The sequence below is a fragment of the Curcuma longa genome, chromosome 3 (genome assembly GCF_044706935.1).
Source record: "Curcuma longa cultivar G26 ecotype Majalengka, Jawa Barat chromosome 3, ITB_CL_G26_1.1, whole genome shotgun sequence".
Taxonomy (NCBI): domain Eukaryota; kingdom Viridiplantae; phylum Streptophyta; class Magnoliopsida; order Zingiberales; family Zingiberaceae; genus Curcuma; species Curcuma longa.
In genome coordinates, this window is record NC_133863.1 from 8,775,194 (window position 1) to 8,800,192 (window position 24,999).

General features: G+C 38.5%; 5 protein-coding genes and 1 pseudogene across 5 annotated transcripts; 4 read left to right on the forward strand and 2 right to left on the reverse strand.

Annotated features, from left to right (window-relative positions):
• The first annotated feature begins 4,195 nt into the window (after window positions 1-4,195).
• LOC141822844 (uncharacterized) lies at window positions 4,196-4,630 on the forward strand. The gene has a single exon (XM_074710153.1). The coding sequence runs from the start codon at window positions 4,196-4,198 to the stop codon at window positions 4,628-4,630; it is 435 nt and encodes a 144-aa protein (XP_074566254.1).
• Window positions 4,631-8,450: 3,820 nt separating this feature from the next.
• Window positions 8,451-12,015, forward strand: LOC141823477 (type I inositol polyphosphate 5-phosphatase 1-like; annotated as a pseudogene).
• Window positions 12,016-13,863: 1,848 nt separating this feature from the next.
• LOC141825494 (peroxidase 25) lies at window positions 13,864-15,174 on the forward strand. The gene is made up of 4 exons (XM_074712876.1): window positions 13,864-14,115; window positions 14,199-14,378; window positions 14,459-14,621; window positions 14,691-15,174. The coding sequence occupies exons 1-4, from the start codon at window positions 13,864-13,866 to the stop codon at window positions 15,110-15,112; spliced, it is 1,017 nt and encodes a 338-aa protein (XP_074568977.1). The 3' UTR covers window positions 15,113-15,174.
• Window positions 15,175-15,252: 78 nt separating this feature from the next.
• Window positions 15,253-18,068, reverse strand: LOC141824832 (glucan endo-1,3-beta-glucosidase 14-like). Its single transcript, XM_074712164.1, has 3 exons — window positions 17,708-18,068; window positions 15,842-16,878; window positions 15,253-15,577 (listed from the first exon to the last, which is right to left on the reverse strand). Exons 1-3 carry the CDS (start codon window positions 17,904-17,906, stop codon window positions 15,494-15,496), a joined length of 1,320 nt encoding a protein of 439 aa, XP_074568265.1. The 5' UTR covers window positions 17,907-18,068; the 3' UTR covers window positions 15,253-15,493.
• A 2,188-nt stretch (window positions 18,069-20,256) lies between these two features.
• LOC141824618 (SPX domain-containing protein 1) lies at window positions 20,257-24,264 on the forward strand. The gene is made up of 3 exons (XM_074711937.1): window positions 20,257-20,662; window positions 21,085-21,217; window positions 23,617-24,264. Exons 1-3 carry the CDS (start codon window positions 20,381-20,383, stop codon window positions 24,054-24,056), a joined length of 855 nt encoding a protein of 284 aa, XP_074568038.1. The 5' UTR covers window positions 20,257-20,380; the 3' UTR covers window positions 24,057-24,264.
• LOC141824619 (uncharacterized protein At1g15400-like) lies at window positions 24,235-24,823 on the reverse strand. The gene has a single exon (XM_074711938.1). It carries the CDS (start codon window positions 24,769-24,771, stop codon window positions 24,424-24,426), a length of 348 nt encoding a protein of 115 aa, XP_074568039.1. The 5' UTR covers window positions 24,772-24,823; the 3' UTR covers window positions 24,235-24,423.
• Between the last annotated feature and the right edge of the window lie 176 nt (window positions 24,824-24,999).

A 24,999-nucleotide genomic window follows, 5' to 3' on the forward strand; every position in this document is an offset into this window, starting at 1 on the left:
AAGAAATCAATGTCAAAGTGGACGTGTCTTGTTTTCCATCATCACAAACAAGAAACAAAGATCTTACTGAATTAAAAGGAAAAACAATCAATGTCAAAGTGGACGTGTCTTGTTTTCCATCATCACAAACAAGAAACAAAGATCTTACTGAATTAAAAGGAAAAGCACTGCAATCAATCTTCCTGGACGTTACCCTCCCTTACTTTCGCCAAAATGGCCTTGAGCGCGGCAATGGCGGCATCGGCCGTTGCTGCAGCGGTCCGGACAGCGGAAGTGGCGGCATTCGATGAGGGGAACGCTCATATTTTTTTCCTTTCTGATGACGACGATTGAATCACTACACTACAAAAATAATATTGATTAGCGATCGAATTTTCGGTCACTAATTAATTGTTAAATCCGATTAATGATTGATTAGCGGTCGGAAAAAAAATCATAAAATAATTCATCGTAATTCGATTTAGCGATCGAATTCCAATTCGATCGCTAATTAGCGACCGAATATAAGTTCAGGAAAATCGATCACTAATTTTAGCGATCGAATACAAGTTCGATTGCTAATTAGCGACAAAATTGAAAAATCGGTCTCTAATTTTCCTGAACTTGTATTCGGTCGCTAATTTTAGCAACCGAATTCAAATTTCGATCGTCTCTAACAAGAAACAAAGATCTTACTGAATTAAAAGGAAAACCAATCAATATCAAAGTGGACGTGTCTTGTTTTCCATCATCACAAACAAGAAACAAAGATTTTACTGAATTAAAAGGAAAAGCACTGCAATCAATCTTCGTGGGGCCCCTCACCGGTGGTGCTGGTGAAGAGTGATGGGTGGTCTTCCCTTACTTTCGCCAAAATGGCCTCGAGCGCGGCAATGGCGGAATCGGCGTTTGATGCAGCGGTCAGGGCAGCTTCCGCAGTGGCCTCGGCATGGTCCGCAGCCTTCCTCGCCCGGGCTGCAGCCGCAGCCCGCTTCGCCTGGGCAGTAGCCGCAGCGGCCTTGGCATCGTTCGCGGCCGAAGCGGCCGCAGCCCGCCTGGCCTCGGCAGCGGCCGCAGCCCGCCTGGCCTCGGCAACGGCCGCAGCGGCGGAGGCGACTGGGTCGCTGGGTCGGCCGCAGCGGAGGAGGCGGCGCGTCCTCTACGTGTACGAGGAGCCATGGGGAGGCGCTAGGGTATGGGGAGGGAGGAAATGAGGGGAGAGAATGCGGTTTAAATAGGTCGTGTTCTTCTAGGGTTATGTCAAAATAATATTGATTAGCGATCGAATTTTCTGTCACTAATTAATTGCTAAATCCGATTAATGATTGATTAGCGGTCGGAAAAAAAATCATAAAATAATTCGTCGTAATTCGATTTAGCGATCGAATTCCAATTCGATCGCTAATTAGCGACCGAATATAAGTTCAGGAAAATCGATCACTAATTTTAGCGATCGAATACAAGTTCGATTGCTAATTAGCGACCAAATTGAAAAATCGGTCTCTAATTTTCCTGAACTTGTATTCGGTCGCTAATTTTAGCAACCGAATTCAAATTTCGATCGTCTCTAACAAGAAACAAAGATCTTACTGAATTAAAAGGAAAACCAATCAATATCAAAGTGGACGTGTCTTGTTTTCCATCATCACAAACAAGAAACAAAGATCTTACTGAATTAAAAGGAAAAGCACTGCAATCAATCTTCGTGGGGCCCCTCACCGGTGGTGCTGGTGAAGAGTGATGGGTGGTCTTCCCTTACTTTCGCCAAAATGGCCTCGAGCGCGGCAATGGCGGAATCGGCGTTTGATGCAGCGGTCAGGGCAGCTTCCGCAGTGGCCTCGGCATGGTCCGCAGCCTTCCTCGCCCGGGCTGCGGCCGCAGCCCGCTTCGCCTGGGCAGTAGCCGCAGCGGCCTTGGCATCGTCCGCGGCCGAAGCGGCCGCAGCCCGCCTGGCCTCGGCAGCGGCCGCAGCCCGCCTGGCCTCGGCAACGACCGCAGCGGCGGAGGCGGCTGGGTCGCTGGGTCGGCCGCAGCGGAGGAGGCGGCGCGTCCTCTACGTGTACGAGGAGCCATGGGGAGGCGCTAGGGTATGGGGAGGGAGGAAATGAGGGGAGAGAATGCGGTTTAAATAGGTCGTGTTCTTCTAGGGTTATGCCAAAATAATATTGATTAGCGATCGAATTTTCTGTCACTAATTAATTGCTAAATCCGATTAATGATTGATTAGCGGTCGGAAAAAAAATCATAAAATAATTCATCGTAATTCGATTTAGCGATCGAATTCCAATTCGATCGCTAATTAGCGACCGAATATAAGTTCAGGAAAATCGATCACTAATTTTAGCGATCGAATACAAGTTCGATTGCTAATTAGCGACCAAATTGAAAAATCGGTCTCTAATTTTCCTGAACTTGTATTCGGTCGCTAATTTTAGCAACCGAATTCAAATTTCGATCGTCTCTAACAAGAAACAAAGATCTTACTGAATTAAAAGGAAAACCAATCAATATCAAAGTGGACGTGTCTTGTTTTCCATCATCACAAACAAGAAACAAAGATCTTACTGAATTAAAAGGAAAAGCACTGCAATCAATCTTCGTGGGGCCCCTCACCGGTGGTGCTGGTGAAGAGTGATGGGTGGTCTTCCCTTACTTTCGCCAAAATGGCCTCGAGCGCGACAATGGCGGAATCGGCGTTTGATGCAGCGGTCAGGGCAGCTTCCGCAGTGGCCTCGGCATGGTCCGCAGCCTTCCTCGCCCGGGCTGCGGCCGCAGCCCGCTTCGCCTGGGCAGTAGCCGCAGCGGCCTTGGCATCGTCCGCGGCCGAAGCGGCCGCAGCCCGCCTGGCCTCGGCAGCGGCCGCAACCCGCCTGGCCTCGGCAACGGCCGCAGCCCGCCTGGCCTCGGCAACGACCGCAGCGGCGGAGGCGGCTGGGTCGGCTGGGTCGGCCGCAGCGGAGGAGGCGGCGCGTCCTCTACGTGTACGAGGAGCCATGGGGAGGCGCTAGGGTATGGGGAGGGAGGAAACGAGGGGAGAGAATGCGGTTTAAATGGGTCATGTTCTTCTAGGGTTATGCGCAATAAAAAACTGAATTCAATTCGATTACTTTAGAAATTTGATTATTTTTTTTAAAAAAATCAATTAATTGAATTAATTCGGTTCGATTTTGATTTTAAAATTTTTTATTTGATTAAATTAAATTAATAAAATAATTTATAAATTTTGAATTCGTTCCTAAATTTTTTATAATATTTAAAAATTTTGATTAATTTGGTTGAATTAATCGATAAAATATCAGTTCGATTTATTTGATTTTTATTGAAAATTTTCGATTTGGTTTGTTCAAAAAAAATACATCTCTGTATGTATGGCTAATCATTGAGAGTGAAAGTGACTGAGACATTTAGACTTGGAACAAATACAAGTATTAGATATGGATACATATCAATTTTCGACACTAGTGACACTTTGTTGATGCGTGTGCTGCTTCAATTGGTGCTTCTCTTCCCCTCTATTTATAGTGTTTTCTCTTCTCCTTGTGGCCCATATATATGAAATCAAAGGCGAAGGTTCAATCACTGTAATTTTCATGTCTCATTTGATACCATCGAGATTGTCAACATAGGTAACATTGACATTTATCGACAGTCAAAATGATATATTTTGACTGTACTAATTTACCAATCGACAGTTTGAGATCATGATTACCTCTAATATATTTTGGTTTGTCTTTGCACTAGTGACATACACCCTAGGAATAGGATGGAGCCCAATGGAGCATAAGTTTTATGCAGCTAAGTTCAAGTGGGACTAACTTGACTTGATAATGATGATTCTATTGTTGTGCTTCATGTTTGTTATTAAGAGATGTTCTTAATTTGCTCTAAAACATGTTTGTCAAATTGTCTTAGGATACATACTTGGTTTTCTTAAATCCATATTATCTTTTTTGAAATCTTTTACTCAATAGATAACAAATTCTAGAAAGTTAGAAAATTTCTGACCTGTTGAAGTTTGCGATTGGTTTACCTGTGACGAACAATGCTTCAATTTGTATCAAGTTCTTAGTTTGGCCCATCGGCCCAAATGATTATAACATCTGGGCCATTGAGAGCACCTTACTGGTCCGTCGTTGCACTTCTTTTGGCGGGAAACATTTCCCCAATTGATCGTTTAGTTGAACAATCAGCGCGCCGCTTCGTCCTCCATCCCAGCATGGAAGAAGCTGCGCATCTCGAGCAACGAGACCAAGGAGAGCAAGAAGAAGAAGAAGGGGGCGGGGAAGCGCTGGTCCCGTCGTTCCCGACGGGCCGGGTGAAGAAGATCGTGAAGCTTGATAAAGAGATCCGCAAGCTGAACTCCGAGGCCCTCTTCCTCATCTCCCTCTCCGCCGACCTCTTCCTCGACTCCCTCGTCCTCGGCGCCCGATCCGCAGCTCTTCAGAAGAAGCGCCGCACCATAAAGCCCGACCACATCCGCGCGGCGGTTCGCGCCCACCGACCCACAGCCGATTTCCTCCTCGATTGCCTACCCAAGCCGACTCCGCCGCCTCCAAAACCGGCGTCGGGCGCCAAGACCAGATCCGCCGAGGGGAAGCCCCCGCCGTCAGGCACCCGCCGCATCGATGATTTCTTCCGGAAACCCTCGTAGGTTTGAACGTGATAATGGTACGTCTCGATGAGTCTCAGGGTTTTTTTTCCCCTTCCAGTCATGTAGAAGTGCGTAACCTTGTGAATTGAACGGCCGGGAGTAACTGATAGCTGTTCACTTTTTGGAATTGATGATTGACAATAGTTTGATGTCTTGCAATTATCTGTGTTTTGATCGTTAGAATTGGAGATTTTTAGTGCTTTGGGAGATTGCATGCTAGTGAAAAATCTTTTTGTTTTCCTGTGTGTATATAAGAACAATTAGAGTAAAAAATTGTGAGGAAACTAAAAAGTCTACATGAAAAAAAAAATGATCCTGCACCTGAGCATACACAAAACTAATGTCTAAAAGTATACAGGGGAGAAAGCATGGTGCACTTAAGCATAGATGTAAGCATGCCAAGAATTGATTGACGACTTTGAAACTCATCCTGTACCTTCCTCTCTACTGTAGCTTACAGATACAACCTTCAAATTACCAAACAGTTAAATGTGCATGAAACAAATTTCTCTTGAATTGGGTCCGTTAGAAAGTTGCGATCTATTAGGACATTTACAATCTTCCAACTTCATCTGTTAGAATATATGTCATGCACCTCTATCATTTTGCTATTCTTTTGTGCAGCTTTTACTGTGCATTAGTTCTTGGATGTTGGATATTGTAGTCATACACAAGCCCTAGTGATTTTGCTTTCTAAGCACACAACTCAAGCCATATATAAAACTAAAATTTATGTTCTTCTATCTGTCCTGTGATTGCCCTTTGCATGCTCTCTTCCTCCTTCCCTTTGTAGGGTCATCCTTGTTCCATTTCTTCGGTGGCTCTTTCGAAGAACAATCTTAAATATAAGGAAATAAAAAAGTCAAATGAGTTCTACATCTGTTTTTTCCCCTGATAAATATATTTTTGAACGGTAAGCTTCTATTTCTTATTGTTGGATAAAGTTAACATATGTTATCTACAGCTTTTTTTTTCTTTGGTCTGAAACTTTTTGTTCTGACAAAGAAAAATAAAATTAAATATGTCCGAATAACGATTTAAACTTCCCTTTACGAGAAGTATTATAAATTTAATTCGATAGATCAAATAATTGCCTGTATCTATAATCTTTGCTTGGTTTGATGCATTATTTTGATTCAAGACCGAACTGAGCTCTCTTACCCAACACATTATTTTACAAAGCATTGAATGTTGAACGTGACTACTTCTGTTGTCAAGTCTTTAGTCAACTCCAATTTGACTCTCTTTTTTTAATACATGGATTAAGCTTAATTTATCATAGTTGATGATACGTTAGAAGGAGGGACTGATACGTGGAGTCAAGTTAAAAATTAAGCTCAGATGGAGGTCACAAGTCAGGTCTTGGTGGAGGTCTAATGTCATCTCAACTCCGTCTTAGTGGAGGTCAAAGAGTCACCTCAATTTTATTAGCTCGGTTTGGGTCTATGTACTTCTCTATTGGCTTGGTCATTCGATTTTAGAGGATTTTGACTCTTCGATTTCATATGTTTGGTCATTCAATTTTAAAAGACTTAGACTCCTCGATTTTAATTGATTCTGTCACTTGATTTCAGAGGATTTTGACTCCTCGATTCTATCGGCTTGGTTATTCGAATCCAAAGAATTTTAACTCCTTGACTCCGTTAGTTTGGTTACTCGACCTTATAAAATTTTGACTTCTCAACTCTATCAACTGGGTCACTTGATTCTACAGGATTTTAAATTCTCAACTCCATCAATTCGGTCATCTGATTTCATAGGACTCAGATTTCTCAATTCTATTAACTCAACTATTCCGACCCTAGAGGATCTAAATTTCTTGACTCTTTCAGTTTACATCCTATGAGTAATTCATTGACAACTACAATGAATATTCTCAAACGCAATACTACAATTAGATGGACAAATAATCGTATGGTTGTCAGACTTGGTTTTTTAAATGTTCTCCTGCATACACATGGAAAAGTAGATAATGACTATCAAATTTGATCTCATTATGGTTGATATGAAGATGTATTTTTAGTAACTATATAAATCCTATAAAAGACATGCGCGAGAGGATATGCGCAAAAATACACTTATCTTCTTCGTTCATAAACATTATTGCTTTCATTATCTTTCATTTCCTATGTTAATTTGAGTGTCATAGTGATCACATTGAATTTCCTTGGCGCTCATTCTAACTTCTGCGTGAGTAGTAGTATTCTAAGCCTTCTTCATTCATAGCTCGTTGTTCTCTTCGTGGTTAAAGTTTACAATATCGCCTCCTCAACCAGAGTCTTTCATTGATTCACCATATCACGATCTCAAGCAGGGACAGTATGATAATATCACCATTATATTGCTGTCTAGTTGATTAATATAATTAGAAAATGACTTGATAACCAGTGTTTAAGTTCTTAACCTGTTGCTTAAACCGGTACAAAGACATCAAAATCTAGAGCGTTCCTGCTACCAACTGATGATAGTGATGCGCACGTCGCCACGTACACTGGTGGACTAACTGCGACAATAAATCCAGAACTGGTTCCATCAGCAAACTGCCGACGGTACTCTTTTTTTTTCTCTTGAAAAAAGAAAAATACAAAGCATGCTAATCTATTTTATTGGATATTAGTTAAAATAAAAGCTTGCTATGAAGTTGGTGACATTGTTATTTTTCCTGAAGGGAAGAATATATTTAAAAGAAAACTGAAAGAAAATTTTCTTCAGTTTTCTTCTGTATGTTATTTTTGTCTGTTTTCAACGGAGAAAAACACTTTCACATGCAATTAGCTTTATTTTTAATAAATAATTAATATTCAAACACTTTTTGTTAAATGTTCAAACAATTTCATGGTTCGTGTGAAAAACGCTGAACGTCAATATTCCTTAAAGAAAGTTAATAGTAAATGTAAATCTCGTGTGTTGATTAATGAAACCAAATAGGGAAAAGGTTAGTAGTAATGACACATCAACTCATGTTTTATTTTCTCATTTAATCTCTAGCTCCTTGGTTAACCATAGTTAAGTTAATTAGTTAAGCAACTGAGTTTTCTCACTCATTGTCTTTTCTTCCAATGTCAACAAAATTGCACTGTAGTTAGATCGTACCATTGCCAACCGAAATCTAGAACAATATAATATACATATTTGTATTTCATATCAAATAAGCAAAAAAATATATATTTTTCATATAAAAATATTATTCATATTTTATACTAATTGAGAAGCAGAATCTAAGACTTTAACCAAAAAAAAAGATTTGATTGAGAATATATTCATGATTGTGATTGTTGAAACTTATTAGAAATGATTTAAAGCGTGACAGGAATAAATTCCTCCTGAAAATTATGTAAAATCTTTGTCTGCTTTAATTTCCCACGGCGGAATTTATCTATTTAAAATTTTTAAGCAATATCTCAAACACGTTTATAATGCTTGGGTACGTTCCACGAATCTTATACTGTGTTAATTGCATCCGTGAAATTATTTATTTTATATTTAGTTCAAAAATAACTTAAATATTTATTTTCGTATACGCAAAGGAATGAAATTGCTATAGTGAAATTGCGAACTAATCGGATTTAACGCACTAAGTTAGTAGATGAGGAGAAGAGTGAAATGAGTCAAATAAATTATTTATATATTTTTTATCATAAAAAATATTATTACAAAAATATTAAGGAGCATGAACATTAATGGAGAAGAGGAAGACCTGGACTTGGTGAAACTGTGTGAACACTAATCTGTTGCCTTGCTTTCCCATCTTCCTTTTGCTCTTTAATAAATAAAGTTGTTGCTTTGCTGAATCCCTTCTTTAACAATTACTAGAAAAAGTAAGAAGAAGAAGAAGTAGAAGAAGAAGAAGTGTATAGTGAAGCTTAATTTGTTGGAGCTGAAAAGAGATGAGACAGACGCCCAAGAAGCCTGCGGAGGTTTTCTGTTTGCCTTCCTCTCTCTTGATTTTCACTGTTTACTTGGGCTCGTTCTCACCTTTCGGGACGTTCTTGATATATGTTTTGGGTTGTTTGATTTAACTGCAGGTTTTCTGGCCCAAGTTGGTGCTCAGGAAATGGCTAAACATTAGAGGAAACAACTCGGAGTTCAGCGCCGACGAAGGCGGCAACGACAGTGATTTTGAAGATGATGGCGAAGGTCACAAGATTACGATGTGTCTCTTCTTCTTCCTCCTCTATTTTTGAGGCTTGTTCTTAGCAAAAAGTTAAGGTGGTTCTTTTTCTTGCAGAGAATTGTGGTTGCCAGGGGGAGGGAGAGAGGAAGATAAGAGGGTTCGAGGATGCAAATGGTTAGTTCTTCTTCTTTTCCAACAAAGGTTTATGTTATGCTTGCCGGGATGGAAATAAAGTAGCTAAGTGAAGTGAAAAGGAAAAAATAATTGTGGTCTTCATTCATCTTGTTTGTTTGGATGGATTCGCCACCTATTTGTATCTATGCGATGCTTAATCATTTTTTTAATGCCCGCCAATTTAAGTAGAGATAAAATAGAGAACCTTGATGAAATTAAATTTGTTCCTTCTATATTTCCATCCAATTAAGCAAGAAAATTTCGCCTACTGAAAAGTTTTCCCAAGATTATGAGCATTGATACTTGAGACATCCATAACCTAATTGTAAGATGCTAACATGGTAAGTAGTAAACAAGTTAAAGAACATTAATGATTTTTTTTTTTTTGCCATCAACAACTCCATGTTCTTCTACAGCAGATGATGATCTAGAGAGCATCCCATACAAATTGAGGAGGAGGAATTCCGAAACCCTTCGGGCACAATATATCAATACCAAGGAACTCAGGCATGTTTCACTGGTTATTTATGCTGTAAATTAAATCCTTTTAAAAGCACTAGATCAGTCACTGTTGGAGGCAGAGTAGCATTCCATATTCTTGCAACACTACAAAGCTTTTAATTTTTGGATCCTTAGGATCTGTGCTGGAACTTGGAATGTTGGGGGGCAAGTTCCACCTGATGACCTTGACATAGCAAAGTGGATAGACATGGAGGAACCTGCTGATATCTATGCACTCGGGTAATCGATCCCTTGATACTCACTTATCAATTTCTTGGGTCTGATATCTATGGTGTTCATGTGAGATTCTTGTTTTGCAGTATCCAGGAGATTGTTCCTTTGAATGCCTGCAACATTTTCGGTGCTGAGGATAGTGTGCCAGTCGCAAAATGGGAACATCTGATTCGTAAAACTCTAAATAGTATTCAATCTGCAAAACCCAAGTACAAATGTTACAGTGATCCCCCCTCTCCGTCTAGGTTCAGACCACATGAAGATACTCCCATCACTGTGGATGGACTATTGTCTGAGACTAACAGTGACATTGATGAAGATGATGACGACGAGAATCTTGACAGTTTCGATGATTCAACAGATGCTCTAGATTCTAATTCTGATCATGTTGAACCCATTAGACCATATGGCACAAAGCAGTTTCGGAGGCTGAATCATTTTACTCAGGTTGATTTTGATGCGAACTCAGTAATGCCATTGATTCAGGAAAAGAAGTTACTGAGGACACTTAGCACAGCAGAGAGGGTCGGATTAGTTTGGCCTGAACAACCACTAGACTTGTTACCGAAACACACTTTAAGTTCCTACAGAGCAACAAAGTCTTTCCGAAAATACAATTCTTTCCGGCCTATTGGTAATGTGCACAAGGATTCATTAGGAAGAGTTTTGGCTCCTGAATTTGATCTGAATTTGATGCCATGTAGAAAGAAGAGATTGGCCTTTGTAAGGATAGTAAGTAAACAAATGATCGGAATATACCTTTCCATATGGGTTCGCCGTGATCTAAGGAAGCACATCCAGAACTTGAAGGTATCTCCAGTTGGTGTAGGTGTTATGGGTTATATCGGAAACAAAGTAAGTTGTACTTGTATCTAATGATCAGTTCATATTATTTGGCATATATGCTACTTATTTGATAACTTAAACTTGCTTCAGGGTTCAATATCAGTTAGCATGTCTATATACCAAACTCTATTTTGCTTCACATGTTGTCATCTCTCTTCGGGGAAAAAAGTGGGGATGAACTTCGTAGGAACGCAGACGTGCAAGAAATTCACAGGAAAACACAATTTAGTACCGTTGCTCGTGCCGGAGTGCCCAAAATAATCCATGATCATGAGTGAGTTTAAAGTATTTAAGGTTTATCAAGTAGATTGTCATTTAATTGTTTTAGAACCGCTTCATATTTATTCTCATTGCTACCTTTCGATCTTTACAGAAGAATTTTTTGGCTAGGAGATCTAAACTACCGCATCGATTTATCGTTTGAAGAAACACATGAATTGATTTCGCTCAAAAATTGGAGTATGTTGCTAGAGAGGGACCAGGTTTCCAACTCTCTGACTTCACTGAAACTGTTGTAATTGGCACAACATGAACTATTCACTATCAATGTGGCACTCGATGTCTTATATAGATTCTATTACATAGTTTTGTTGATTGAAAACACTATCTAGCTACGATCTTAGATATTTGTGTGAACAAACTCGTGGAGCTTCATGAAACTAGAGATTTAATTTTTGACAAGAACTTCAAAATTCCTGTGGCAGCTAATTCGAGAGCTAAAAAAGGGGCGTGCTTTCGATGGCTGGTCAGAGGGTGTCATAAGCTTTCCGCCGACCTACAAGTATGAATTCGACTCGACAAGCTATGTGCAGGATGATAACAAGGGTGGGAGGAGAACTCCTGCATGGTATATATGAACTTGCTTCATCTTACAAACAACTGTTTATGACAAAATTCTGAATCACAATTTTTATTTTTTTGTTTCTTACGCAGGTGCGATCGCATATTATGGTTAGGAAAGGGTGTAAAACTCTTAGAGTACAAAAGAGCTGAGTTGAAGCTTTCCGATCACCGTCCTGTGACTGCCATTTTCATGGCCGAGGTTGAGATCTTCTGCTTTAGAAAACTTCAAAAGGCTTTGACTTTGACAGATGCTGAAATAGAAGATGGACAGACAATCCCGGATTTGGGTTTCGACATTGCGATGGGGCATCCCCGAATACAAGTAAGTTTCTTCTCCAATATAAATTAAATGAAACAAACATAACTTATGGTCGCATCTTGTTTCCTCAAAGTCGTGGTGAAGCAACAACAATAAACTGTGAATTCCATATATCTGTTTAGGATCAGATAATCGACGTATCTTTTTACACTTGATATATATATACTGTATATGTTGATGACAACTATATTTATAGATTGTTCATCCCCTAAGCTGGTTGAAACAAGAGACTCTGAGCTAATTTGTTAGTCTCAATGCTTCTCTTTTGTGATGTCTGTGTCAGGAGAGCTAGCTCTGGATGGCTGCGCTGGTGAAAGATGATCAAACTCGACATTAAGCTATCATTGTAAATGGTCAAATTATATATGTTGTGTTTGCTCTTTTTTATTTTTTAATTTATTTTTGTTTTTGGGTTGTGATGTTGTTACTGTTATATTATCTATATATATAACATTACGTTACTCAACTTATAAGCATAGGGTGATAAAACTTTCTTGGTACTTTCTCCACCTCAACTGTCCTAAAGTTTACCTTGAGTCATTAAGAACGAAGCTAGCTAACGTTGATGACATTCAATTGGTTGAGAATATAATTTAAGTTAAATAATTTTTATGTTTTTGACAAGACTTATAAAATTGAATTATAGATTAGTGATCATGCAAATGGTATGCATGGTCAGAGACGAGTCATATAAGGGTTGACCATAGTTTAATCCTCACGTGGTCCAAAAACCCTAATTTATTATTATTTATATTATATTAGGTATTAAACTTTTTAACAAAATGAATAAATAAACTAATTGAATATGAAATAAAGATGCTGAATTAAAATCGAATTGAATTGAGATTGAACAAAATTTCTTGCGTGAAAATAAAAAATATGTGGATCCAAATTGAGATTAATTTGGATATGAATTAATCAAGTTATATTAATCTAAATTTAATTAGATTAAATCGGTTCAATCGATTTAAAATGAGTTAGATAATTTTAAAAAAAATAGTGCTTCACTCTCACCATCTCATGCGTAAGTCTTCATAAAGCGATCGAATTGAAACATCGGTCGTTAATTAGCGACCGAATATGAATTTGGTCATTAAATTTAGCGACCGATTTCCAAATTGGTCATTAATTTGCGAACAATTTCGAATTCGATCCTTAAATTGAATTACAATAAATTTTTTATAATTTATTTTATCGATTGTTAATCCTATTTAACGATCGAAAATTCAGTCGTTAATCATGTTTTTTTTTTATATCATGCATCAATTTTTCTTTTTCTTATCTCTGTTTCATTCGTCTTAATCATAGTCTTTCTTTCTTTCCAATAAGCTGCTCCTTATTCTATCTTTTCTTATCGTCCTAGTTAGTAGAGACGTCAAAAAAATCATTATTTTTTCCTTCCATTTTTGTTGTTGTTTTGTTATTTTTTTTCCCTTTGATTAATTTACGCAAATCAACAATAATTTTTATTATTATGTTTGATTTATCTTTTATTCTCTTGATTTACTTTATTTCTTAAATATCAATTGTGGAAAGAATAAGTCATCATAGTCGTTTTTTAATCCATAATAAGAAGTTCTATTTTTTCCCCAACTTTTTTTTATCCTTCGCTCTAAGTTTAACGAATAATAAATAATTTATTTGATAGTATAGATACATATTGAATAGTAATTTAGAATATATTGAGATAGTGAGATTAGTAACCGGAGTTGAGAATATGCATGCGTTGTGGATTCAGCACAAGATCCACTACTTTCTAAAGTGTCCACCACTAATTAGAATGTCTATCTCTCGTGGTAAACATGCATATCTATCTATCTCTTGTTGTGGCAATCCCATTAACTCCACCAAAGAGGAGCGATGGAATCCATCCACTTAATTAATAGATTACTAATTAAAGATAATTTATTAAATATCAAACTGCATCTGCATGTGTATATAGAGATAGAACACTTTATTAGCTTGTTTTTTAATTAGTGAACTGTAATTGCACTTGTCAATGTGAAAGCGTCGAGGCATGCCTCTGCTTGCCTTTAACATTATTTATACACGTGATATAAGTGTTAAAGACAGTATAAATACGATTTATTATTATTATTATTTTTTAAAAGAAATTTTTCTCAAAAGAAATGAATCCATTTTTTCAGTATAAATACAGAGGCTTTAATTTGTATGTACCAAAAGGAAAGCAAGAAGATATACATGTGTATCGAGCTCAGGGACACATCGTTAATGGCGGTGATGGCTGGTTTGGTGACATTAACCTCTGTAATCACAGTGCTTATGATGCCGTTCGCTGAGGCCCAAGGAGGCGGCTTGCAGAAGGACTTCTACTCCTCCACTTGCCCCAAAGCAGAGAAAATTGTCCGCTCCGCCGTCGAGAAGTACTTCGCCAACGACTCCACCATTGCCCCGGGTTTGCTCCGCCTTCACTTCCACGACTGCTTCGTCCAGGTTCATCTTTAACTTGCATGAATCGCTTCCATTTCATGATCTGCCGTTTCTGAATCCATTAACGTCGTCCGTCCGCGTTGCAGGGTTGCGATGGCTCTGTTTTGATCTCGGGCTCGTCGGCGGAGAGGACCGCGTTTGCGAACTTGGGCCTCAGGGGCTTCGAGGTCATCGACGACGCCAAGTCACAGCTGGAGGCCACGTGTCCCGGGATCGTCTCATGCGCAGACATCCTCGCGTTGGCGGCGCGGGATGCTGTCGATTTGGTCGGTTGGATGACTAATTAATTAATTAATTCTCTCTCATTCACGATCAAATTTAATAATTGATCGATTAAATGGAACAGAGTGATGGGCCGAGATGGACGGTGGCGTTGGGGAGAAGAGACGGCCGGGTTTCGTCAGCTTCCGACGTCGCGAACTTGCCATCGCCGTTGGACTCTGTCACCGATCAGAGGAAAAAGTTCGCCGACAAAGGCTTGTCGGATAAGGATCTCGTAACTCTAGTCGGTGCGCGAGCGTTTAGATTCACGATAACGTTTACGAGATTGTGGTCTTGATAAAATTTGCTGTGATCAGGAGCGCACACGATTGGGCAAACGGACTGTGCTTTCTTCCGGTACCGGCTTTATAATTTCACGGCGACGGGGAATGCGGACCCGAGCGTGAGCCAGGCGTCGCTGTCGAAGTTCCGGGATCTTTGCCCGGAGGACGGCGACCCGTCGGTGCGGGTGGCGCTGGACCAGGGGAGCGCCGGCAAGTTCGACGCCCAATTCTTCCGGAACATAAAGGAGGGGAACGGGGTGCTGGAGTCGGACCAGCGGCTGTGGGAGGACGAGGCGACGAAGGGCACGGTGGCAAAGTACGCCGGAAACCTCCGTGGCCTCATCGGGCTCAGGTTCGACTACGAGTTCAGCAAGGCCATGAACAAGTTGGGCGCCGTCGGCGTCAAGACGGGGACGGACGGGGAGATCAGGAAGACTTGCTCCCAGTTTAATTAACCGAGGCTTAATGTCGAATTTAGTAGATTAAGGAAATAATTTCCAAGTAACAATAATTAATTAATGAGACCCTAAACCAACATTTGCTTGGTGTTGGTGAGTTGGGAAGGGATTTGATAATAACAAATCTCACTCAGAATTTAAATTATAATATATTTAAAAATCATATACAAATGTTCTAAAAATATTATAATTGGCATAAATATATATGATATGAATAAAACAATGCGTATCATACATGAAATTCCAGATTTAGAGGCCGATCGAGACGATGTCATATTTGATTACGTGAAGATAACTGAAACGCAGTTGAGAGAACATGTCGTCGCCCTTTTTCCACTTGATGCATTCATCGTGACCAAGAAATTTGTCCTTCTCAAGTTAAATTGTGAAAGCCAGAATGAATGCTACAGAAACTGTGAGAAGAATGGAGAATGGTGCAGACCAACTTTGTCTTCCGAGATCCTGTCAGTTTGCCACATGAAATAGGAAATCGGGCAATTAAACCTTGTTCCTAATTACAGATATTCATAACTAGGAAGAAAAAACATGCAAAGAAAATCTATGAAGTCAGTCAATTATAACTTGCGAAAGAACAGTTCTATAAGGTATCCCATCTACATGGATTTCTATGATGTCGTAGGATAGTCAGGAATGAAGTTTGCCGCTTTGCACAATTGGAAATGTTCTACGACAAATAACTAAAACAAGAGACACAAAAAGCTGTACCTTCAAGGATACGCGATGTGAAGACGCACTTGAAGACCTCAGACCATGAAAGCCAATGTTGTATGCTATACTTCCATCGGCATTGAATAGCCCAAAATGGTTCTCAGAGCTTGCTCCGGTCTTTAAATTCTCATTGAAAAGTGCAAACACATAAGCCTTGACCACCATCTTTGGCCTGAGTGGAGTCCCTTTTTTCTTGAGAAGCCGTTTGCGCAAATTAAAATTGTAAGTCCTTGCATTCTTCACAGTGGCTCCCGCTTCATTTTCATTGCTGGCAGAAGCCCAACCTGTCTCTGAAACCCGGACCTCCATATCAGGATAGCCTGCAGCTTCCAGAGCAGCATAAGCTGCATCTATTATAGCATCGAACATGTTATCATAGTGCAAACCAGTCTTGTCATCATGCACTCCGGGATTCGACTGGAAAAGAGCATACTTGATGTCAATATGCTCAGGATCATTTTTGTAAGCTATAAATGGATATGCATTGATATAGAAGGGGCTATTAGTCTGCGAAAAGAACTCCAGAATGGGCTTCAAGTAAACTAGAACATCTTCTTTGAATGTACCAGATGAGGGTGGGAAGGAATCAGCAAACACGGCTGTTGAATGCGGCGTTGAAATTTCAATTTTCTCTTCTAATTGAAGAATCTTGAGAGCATTATACACATTCTTTATGGCACCAAAAAGAACCTGTTCCAATTCCTGATCTGCACCTAAAACTTCATTGCCAACTGCAATCCCTTTGATGTGTGTATCGGGCAGAAATGCCTCCACATTTTCCTTTACCCAGCTCATGGCATGGTCTTCATATACACTAATATCTCTTAGATACCCGTTGGGAATTGCCACAATTAACTCAAGTCCAGATCCTTTGAAAGCATTGAGCACGCTGTGATCAGCATCGTAGATTCTCACATTCTTAATTCTTGCAGCTTTTAAAAGTGTGACAACACTTTCAGGTGGAGGAAGATTGTCAGCAATTCTTCCATAGTTTACGCCATAAGTTCCGGTAAACGCTTCAACTTTTACAAGGCCTTCATAAAAACAAAACAGATTCGTCAATATGACAGCTTTCAGTCAAACCTTGCAGTATATACATTATATGCCTAATATATCTCTACCATGCAGGGTTTCAAACTTCCAGTTTCTTCCAAGAAACCAGAAGATGAACTACTATCTCAACAAAGATTATTGGATAAAATAGAATGCTTTAAAATGTATTAACAAAGGATTAAGGGCTAAATGCAAAGTTAGTTTATACCAAGGTTGAGAGGATTACTTTCTAAACATGTAAAATTGCAAAGATGCCCTCTTGCAACATCATTAGCAGACCTCTTCTGCGCTAGAGTATTGCATGTAGATTTTTCTTTTCATTAGAATGAATTCTGATTTGGAACCAATCAACCTAGATTAATTAAAATCTGACCTTAAGTGTTTTTTTCTTAATGTTACTTTAATCAGTTAATTCATATAAAATCTGACTTTCTTAATGGCAATGAAATATTTTTAAGTGTTTTCTTATGCTAACCAGATTAATTAGATTTATAAAAATGTGAGATCCAATTCTAAAAATTTCTAATCCAAAGTAACAGTGTACAATAAAACCTGAAAAAAAAAAAACAAAAAATCTAAGCAGGTCAATTCCACTAAACATAATTATGGTAGCAAAATAGCAAGAAATTGCCTAAGTATAAGAAACCTTAGTTCATGTCAGACTTTTAGTCTGTCCATATTACAAGGAGGCACTCAAAAGCTATAACTCCATGGAAAATAAAGCATCATAGATCAAGATACGATTTTGCGCCTAAACTACTATTCCAATCAGTGTAAAGTAGCATACGAGGGATAGGAATCAATTCATACCTTGAGGAGCGAGGGCGAGGAAGGCGAGGGAGCAGATGAGGAGACGCGGAACAGGGGACATCCTTTTCTTCTTCTTCCGAGGCAGCGGAGGAGGAGGAAATCTGCCAGATGAGGATTGCCGGAGTTTGGGAGGAACAGGAAAATGCCATAGGGAACAGGAGCACAAGGAAGAAGGGTTGATTGCTTTAGGTCGGGGCATGCCATGGACGAGATTCTTGTCCTGCTCCGCCTTCCGAATCGCGCTCAGCACGATACCTCCAGCGGATGGAAAGCAAAGCACCAAAACAACAAGAACATCAGCGGCATCGTCAGCGCCAAGGGTGAAGGAATGCACCGAGAGGAGTCGGCGGCGAGAAGGAAGCCAGCTGACGCCGACTGCAAAGTATCGATTCCTTGCACGATCCGAGGCAGCGGCTTTCAGCACACGGTGGGTACCGCCGTAACCAGTGGGTCCAATAAAATAAACCCAACCCGCGTGGCCCACGAAGCCCATGAAGCCCAACAGATGGCTGATTCTTTTCCCTTTCATTATTTAAATTCCTCTTCATTTTTGTCATCGTTTGTTTATTGTAGTAAAATTTTATTTTGGGGTAAATTTTGTTTCATGTCTACCATTTTTTTTTATAAAAAACTATACCGAATTCTAGAAATACACTTAGTTATAAATTTTTTATTTCATCCTTGATATTATTATTATAATTGGCCATACTTTTAAATGTATGCAATTTGTAGAGAATTTTAGATTAGAATATTATTTATTTTGTATTTTTAAGTGATTTTTTAAGCATTTACATCAATTATAATTTCTCGTTGCGAGTTTTTCGAAGCTTTAAAAGGGAATATTCATGGAAGATTCTTCTGGTTTTGGAATATTCCAATAGATTCGGATTTCTATGTATAACTTATTAACGAAAAAATAAGTCCATTTTCGTTTGGACGAATATGCCATTTCAATGCTTTATATTTATCTTTTTCATTTAAAAAAAGGATATTAAATAATTGAATTCACAAATAATTTTCTATGGATTTTGTCAATGTCATTTATCAAACTATTCACCCATTTTATTGATATAAGTCAATGGGAAATTATTGATTTTTAATATTTATAAAAAATTAATGAACTATAAAAGTATGATTATAATAAAAAAGAATAAACTAATTTGATATTTACACTCTTAAGTTGGACTTCACGAGTTTAATTTTCATCGTATTTAAATTAAGCCAAGTCAATCAAGTCAGCTGACTTAGTTATATTAAGAAAATTTTCACGGGATCGACACGCCGCGTATGGTCGGAATGAAAAATTTATTTAATTGAATTAATAATGATTATGAGATTAGATAGACAGCCATCTAAAACTCAGTTTAAGAGGATTTTTTTTAATTATATAATTATATTTATATTATTGATGATTCATGATAAAAAAAAGATACTTTAAAATTCACACAGATTTTAAAAAATCAAATATATATATATACATACACTCATAGTCGAAAGTATATCTTCAAGCCTCATCGAATATAATTACGGCTCTATGACCAATAATTCGAGTAATTTAGCTAAGCATCGTATAATTAATGTTCAAGCAATTTTGAATTGCTACTTAGTTTGTATTATTTTTTTATAAGCATTTCAATTTCAGTTTATCGAAATTATTCATGGAAAAGAAGGAATATGCATGGAAGATTCTTCGGGTTCCTGTGTAGTTACGGAATATTCCAGTAGATTCGGATACGGCCTGAATGCCTTGTCAGAACAAATGGATTCCATCTCGAGATTTACGAGTCGAGAAGGATTTGTTTTATTATTATTTTTATGCATTTTATTAATATTTTTCAATAGCAGCTGGCTCGTACTTATTTCCTTCTGAAGGATATTTTTTTATTGTTGATTTCTTTCAACGCAGCATCGTTGTAAACATAAATTGGACGAATTAATCTGTTATTAAATCTTTTATATATATTCTAAATTTCTAATATAGTAAAATTATAAATTATATTTATAGTATTATTTTGTGACTTTGACCGATTCCACTAAATAATCTTGGACGAATATGCCATTAAAATGTTTCATCCTCGATTTTTTTTCTTTTACAAATTTATTCTTTCGGAAATTAAATAATGTCACTCGCTACAAATAAAAGTTTAGAATTCATTATATTTCTAGTTATTGAAGTGTTTATAAAACTTTGATAGAGGTTGAAATTGAAATTATAAAGGGCGAAGTAAACAATTTTAATTAATTTTAAAGGGCAAAATTAACTTTTATTTTATTATTTAAAAGGTGAACTAATTTATCCCAACTAGGTTTGCTGTACTTCCAAGAACGTGCCGCGCCGCGCCGCGCCGAACTGAGCCGCTGTCGTGGTGACAGAGAAAGAGGCGTGGAAGAATAAGCGTACAGATAGGTGTTTTAAAAAAAAAATTAAAAGAAAATTCCTTTTTTTTCTTTTTCCGGTAAAGGGCATTATTGGAATAATTTTTTCACTCTTCTCCGATTCCGCCGCATCTTATCTCTAACTTGGTTCGATTATTTCCTTTTGTTTGATATGATCTTGAGACTTCTTTTCTTTTTTAAGATTATTTTTCTGAAATAAAAATTAGATTTTGAAGGATGGTCGCGTAATGGAGGAGGAAGAGAAGAGGAAGGTCTGAAGCAGATCGAGATTTGGCGATGAAGTTCGGGAAGAGCCTCAGCAGTCAGATAGAGGATGCGCTGCCGGAGTGGAAGGACAAATTCCTCTCCTACAAGCACCTCAAGAAGCGCCTTAAGCTCGTCCGCTCCGCTGCGTCGCCGCCGGTGAAGCGCCCCCGCGTCGACGACGCCGGTGCGGATTCGGCGGAATCGGGGATGACACGGGAGGAGGAGGATTTCATTAGCCTCCTCGAGGCCGAACTCGACAAATTCAATGCCTTCTTCCTCGAGAAGGAAGAGGAGTACATCATTCGCCAGAAGGTTCCTTATTACTTTCTTTTGATTTTTTCCCCCTCATTCTTCTTCTCATGTAGGAAAATGGTCATCTTTTAGATGACTACCTAGTTTTTTTTTTTTTTTTTGTGCAATATTACTTTTGATCCTGTTAAAAAGAGTCATCTTTTACCTCTTCCCAGGTATCTGATTAAAGATTTCCTGCTTTTCTAGTAGTAATTTCAGTTATCTCATCCCTTGATTGTTCTCTGCTTGGTCCCGTCAATTGATTGTTCTGTATTACAATAAGCCATCAGATGGTTGATTAGGTCACCCTTCCTTTCTTCCTTTTTCATGTTCCTATTTCTGTTCCCTAATGGTGAGGTGTGGTCTTACTTTTCACCTAATTTCTGTTTGATTGACCATTAATGCGTTAGTATGTGAATTGTTATAGTGATTTGTACTTGCAGGAGTTGCAGGATCGTGTAACGGCGGCAATTGAGGAAGACTCAAAAGAGGAGTTGATGAGGGTGAGGAAGGAGATTGTGGACTTTCATGGGGAGATGGTCCTCCTTGAGAATTACAGTGCACTTAATTACACTGGTATGCACTATGCAGTACTGATTAACTATGCATTCTCAATCCAAGGTCCATTTATTTCCCTTATGTTATATTAACTTTGAAGTGTGTTGTTGTTCTTCCGGATGATACAGATATTGGAAATTGACTATATTTTGGATAACAGCTAGTATGCTTGGCTTTAGTGCAAGAAATTATACCATATTCCGGGTCTAGGTTCAAACATGTATTGGTTGACGCTGACTGTTGGAGGTGGAAATCCTTTACTAGATAAGAATTTAGCATAAAGAAATTATGTTCCTCTGCAGCACAATTTATATGGATTTTACAACATGCAAGTCAAACTCATAAATTAGCTTTAGCCACCAGTTTTTTTTTTTACCTTGCTATTATGACAAAGCCGACATTGTGTAACGACATTGAAATCTTAACCTGAAATCTCAGTTGGCTGTGTACTATATTTTCATCCTCAATTACAAAATTGTTTCCCATACTCAAAAGATAGTTCTCAATGAAATCTCTATGCGGTAAACTCAGTTCTTTTGGGGCAATCTCCTTCCAGATTATCCAACAACCATATCAACAGTAACCTGGTCACTTTATTTTTTTTTTGCAAATATTGTCATTGAGGCATGCAACCAAGGCTGATATAGTGGTTGCTGGAGTTGCTTCTGAATTCAGAAATTATACTTGGCATAGAACCTCATACTACATTACATTTGCATAGACATATCTAGCAATGCATGCATTTGCTGCATCCCAGGCATGCTTATCATCGTATACTAGATGTTCATGGAGTCAAATTTAACATTTTAAAGCCCAATCAATAAGGCAGAAGGAAAATTGGTACTTACAAGGATGGATGACTCAATATATCCACCAGTTTCAAATTTCATTCTCCTGTCCAGAGGAGTAATGAGAATTTCTTGCATTGTATTATTTGTTTAGCAAGTTTATTTTTATTATACTATTTTTGTCATGTGAATACATGCATTCTCAATGAATATCATAGTTATATGTCTCTCAAGTAGGATAATTCATTTTTAATTTCAGTCGAATTTAATCTAATCAGGGGTATCGGATGTTCTGTACTAAGATTAGATCTTGTAAGGTGAAATGTTGACATTTTATTAGATATAGATGTGAAACAGAGACCATTGATATAGTTATCAAAGATCTGATATTGGACGGATCTAATTGACTATAAAAAATCCATTCTACTAGAATTTTTAAATACATTTTGGGTATCTTGCTAGGTTTTGCTTCCATCATAGAATGAATGAGTTGACGATGTTTGCATGTTCATATACCAATTCTATAGCTCATTAAAAACTGTATTTATGATTAGTTCATGTTCCTGTACATGCCATATTAATTTTCATAATAGTTGATGTACCATCATTCTCATGTTATTTACGTCTATTACAGATAAATGCAATAGTATTATCTCTTCAAAATGTCAGTTATCTGATCACTTCACATTTATTCTGGTAGCCCTTTCAAAGGATGACATTAGATAATTATTCGAAATAGCTTCTATTTATGGTTCATGCTTCAAATTACCGACTTTGTTTTTAGTTATTTAAGTTAGTTTTAGAATAATTGACGTTAGTGAGAGAAAATCATACTAAATCAAAAAAATGTATGATCATAGGTTGTCAATTTAGATTTGTCCATGGTTATTTCAAGGACATCCAAAAATGCTTAGATTTGAGAAACATTTTATTCTTACATTATTTGTTTATTGGAGTTGTTAGAAGCCTCTTTGATTCTTTCTTGAATTTTGAGATTGGATATGAAGGAGTTGGCTAACTCCTGAAATGAAGTTACATTCATTTTCGTCTTCCTAATTAATTTTCTATTTGTATCAGATCTTTGTTTTCCTCTCTCAAAATTTTGATAACTTGATATATGTGAGATTGGAGTTTCGCACTTTGGTATTCTCTTCCACTTCAGTCGTTGAATGCAGTATCTACGTGACAGAATAATAGACTTCCTAAAGAACATTCAAAAGGAGCGAGGATGATTTTCTCAAACAAGATGGTGTTTTCTTGTTTGCTTAAACAGCATCATTATGTATTTTACTTTTGCTTTTTCTGCAATTGAGAATTATCTTTTTTACCCGCGATACAGTAACAAACAGAACCTTCTTTCCTCCTGAAAGTTAAGTTCTTCTTTGTCCATTTTAATTAACCCTACAAGATCCCCCTAGATTTTACTTCTTAACTTTCCCCAACTGTCTTTCTCTGAAAGAACAGAAAACATACAGGAGGTTCTCCTTGGAAAATGCATAGTAAAATTTTACTTTACAGCTGTGTATTTAACGATACCTTGTAACTATCTAATGCCAATTTTTCTCCTTTCTTATAATTTCATGGCCTCCCTTAAAACCTTAAGGCTTTATCTTGTTGATTGTCTATCAGGGCTTGTAAAGATACTAAAGAAATATGATAAGAGAACCGGGGCACTCATGCGACTTCCCTTCATCCAAAAGGTGCTGCAGCAGCCTTTCTTCACCACTGATCTGCTGTACAAGCTTGTCAAAGAGTGCGAGTCTATGCTGGATCGCATCTTCCCCAAGAACGAGCAATCTATGTCAGTCAACGACACCGGAAGAGAACCAAGAGAAGATAATCCATCAATACCCGAGTCATCATTTGTCGGCAGCAAGGTCCCAGAGTTGGAGGAGATTGAGTACATGGAGAACCTGTACATGAAGAACACTGTTGCTGCATTGAGATCTCTGAAAGAGATCAGAAGTGGAAGTTCCACAGTGAGTGTTTTCTCATTGCCCCCCTTGCAGAACACTGGATTGGATGAGACGTGCAAAAACATCCCTGTGGTAAAACAAGCAGCAAAGTAGCATCCGAGGGCTCTATTCTTTGAGTTGCTCCCTGTATCTTAAAAGCTTATATGTAATAGTTTACAGAATTCTGAATAGTTGTGCAACAATGAAGTGAATACGTGCCTCTGACAATGGTTTATCCTTAAATGGTCTGTTTAGTCTTGCCTGTGGTCTCTTGAATGTTAAACTCTTTTCGTGAAATAAATTTCCTTTTTCTTGTTCTTCACATGGAATTCATTTTACATGATTTCCCCACTTTTTCTACTGACTTTTTGAACTTCCTTTTCATTTTCTTTACTTTCAAGGCACACAAGCGTATTGAATAAAACAAGCACAGAGACACAGACATCTCTTCTATTGCACACATGGAAGACGAGGTGATTGTTTAGCGCCTCCTCGGGTTGCTCGGTTGCTTCCTCTTGCTGGGCTTGGCAAAGATCACGCAGAGGACGCACCCGCCCACCCCCGGCGACGGCGGGTCCTCGGCCGGCGAAATAGGCCCACGCGTGCGGAAGGCCGGTTGCTTCTCGCCGTCATGGTCACGCTCTCGGCATCGACGGGAGGAGTCGGCAGTACCGCTGGACATTCCGACGCTTCGTGAGCGGTGGAGCTCAACTTCCCCGCCGCCTCCTTCCTGGCCGAGCTTGTCGCCGGCGAGGAAGTTCTCCCCCCACTGCAGCCCGGAGGATCCTGACCTCCTGAACGTTTGCACAGATCGCTGAAGCTCCGCCATCTCTCTGTTTGGTTGATCTGATGAGGAAGGAGAACGAGGAAGTGCAACTCTTTAAAATATCATGGATTGTGTGGTCAAAGCCTCAACTAGATCGGTTGGTCCAGTCACTTAATAATCGAAAGTCAACTTACGATTGGAATCTATCATCTTCGTCATGAGATCATCTGAGTGTCATTAAGGATTTAAATTTTACCTTCCAACTATTAGACTGAATAATTGCAGCGTATC

What these genes read in the sequence shown, in the direction of transcription:
- LOC141822844 (XM_074710153.1), top strand. Translation starts at nt 4,196, where the DNA reads ATGGAAGAAGCTGCGCATCTCGAGCAACGAGACCAAGGAGAGCAAGAA.
- LOC141825494 (XM_074712876.1), top strand. Translation starts at nt 13,864, where the DNA reads ATGTGTATCGAGCTCAGGGACACATCGTTAATGGCGGTGATGGCTGGT. An exon ending in CGCGGGATGCTGTCGATTTG is followed by an intron (nt 14,379 to 14,458) that starts GTCGGTTGGATG and finishes TAAATGGAACAG; the next exon opens with AGTGATGGGCCGAGATGGAC. An exon ending in GGATCTCGTAACTCTAGTCG is followed by an intron (nt 14,622 to 14,690) that starts GTGCGCGAGCGT and finishes TGCTGTGATCAG; the next exon opens with GAGCGCACACGATTGGGCAA.
- LOC141824832 (XM_074712164.1), bottom strand. Translation starts at nt 17,906, where the DNA reads ATGCCCCGACCTAAAGCAATCAACCCTTCTTCCTTGTGCTCCTGTTCC. An exon ending in CCTCGCCCTCGCTCCTCAAG is followed by an intron (nt 16,879 to 17,707) that starts GTATGAATTGAT and finishes GTTTTTATGAAG; the next exon opens with GCCTTGTAAAAGTTGAAGCG. An exon ending in CACATCGCGTATCCTTGAAG is followed by an intron (nt 15,578 to 15,841) that starts GTACAGCTTTTT and finishes GCAAACTGACAG; the next exon opens with GATCTCGGAAGACAAAGTTG.
- LOC141824618 (XM_074711937.1), top strand. Translation starts at nt 20,381, where the DNA reads ATGAAGTTCGGGAAGAGCCTCAGCAGTCAGATAGAGGATGCGCTGCCG. An exon ending in AGTACATCATTCGCCAGAAG is followed by an intron (nt 20,663 to 21,084) that starts GTTCCTTATTAC and finishes TTGTACTTGCAG; the next exon opens with GAGTTGCAGGATCGTGTAAC. An exon ending in CAGTGCACTTAATTACACTG is followed by an intron (nt 21,218 to 23,616) that starts GTATGCACTATG and finishes ATTGTCTATCAG; the next exon opens with GGCTTGTAAAGATACTAAAG.
- LOC141824619 (XM_074711938.1), bottom strand. Translation starts at nt 24,771, where the DNA reads ATGGCGGAGCTTCAGCGATCTGTGCAAACGTTCAGGAGGTCAGGATCC.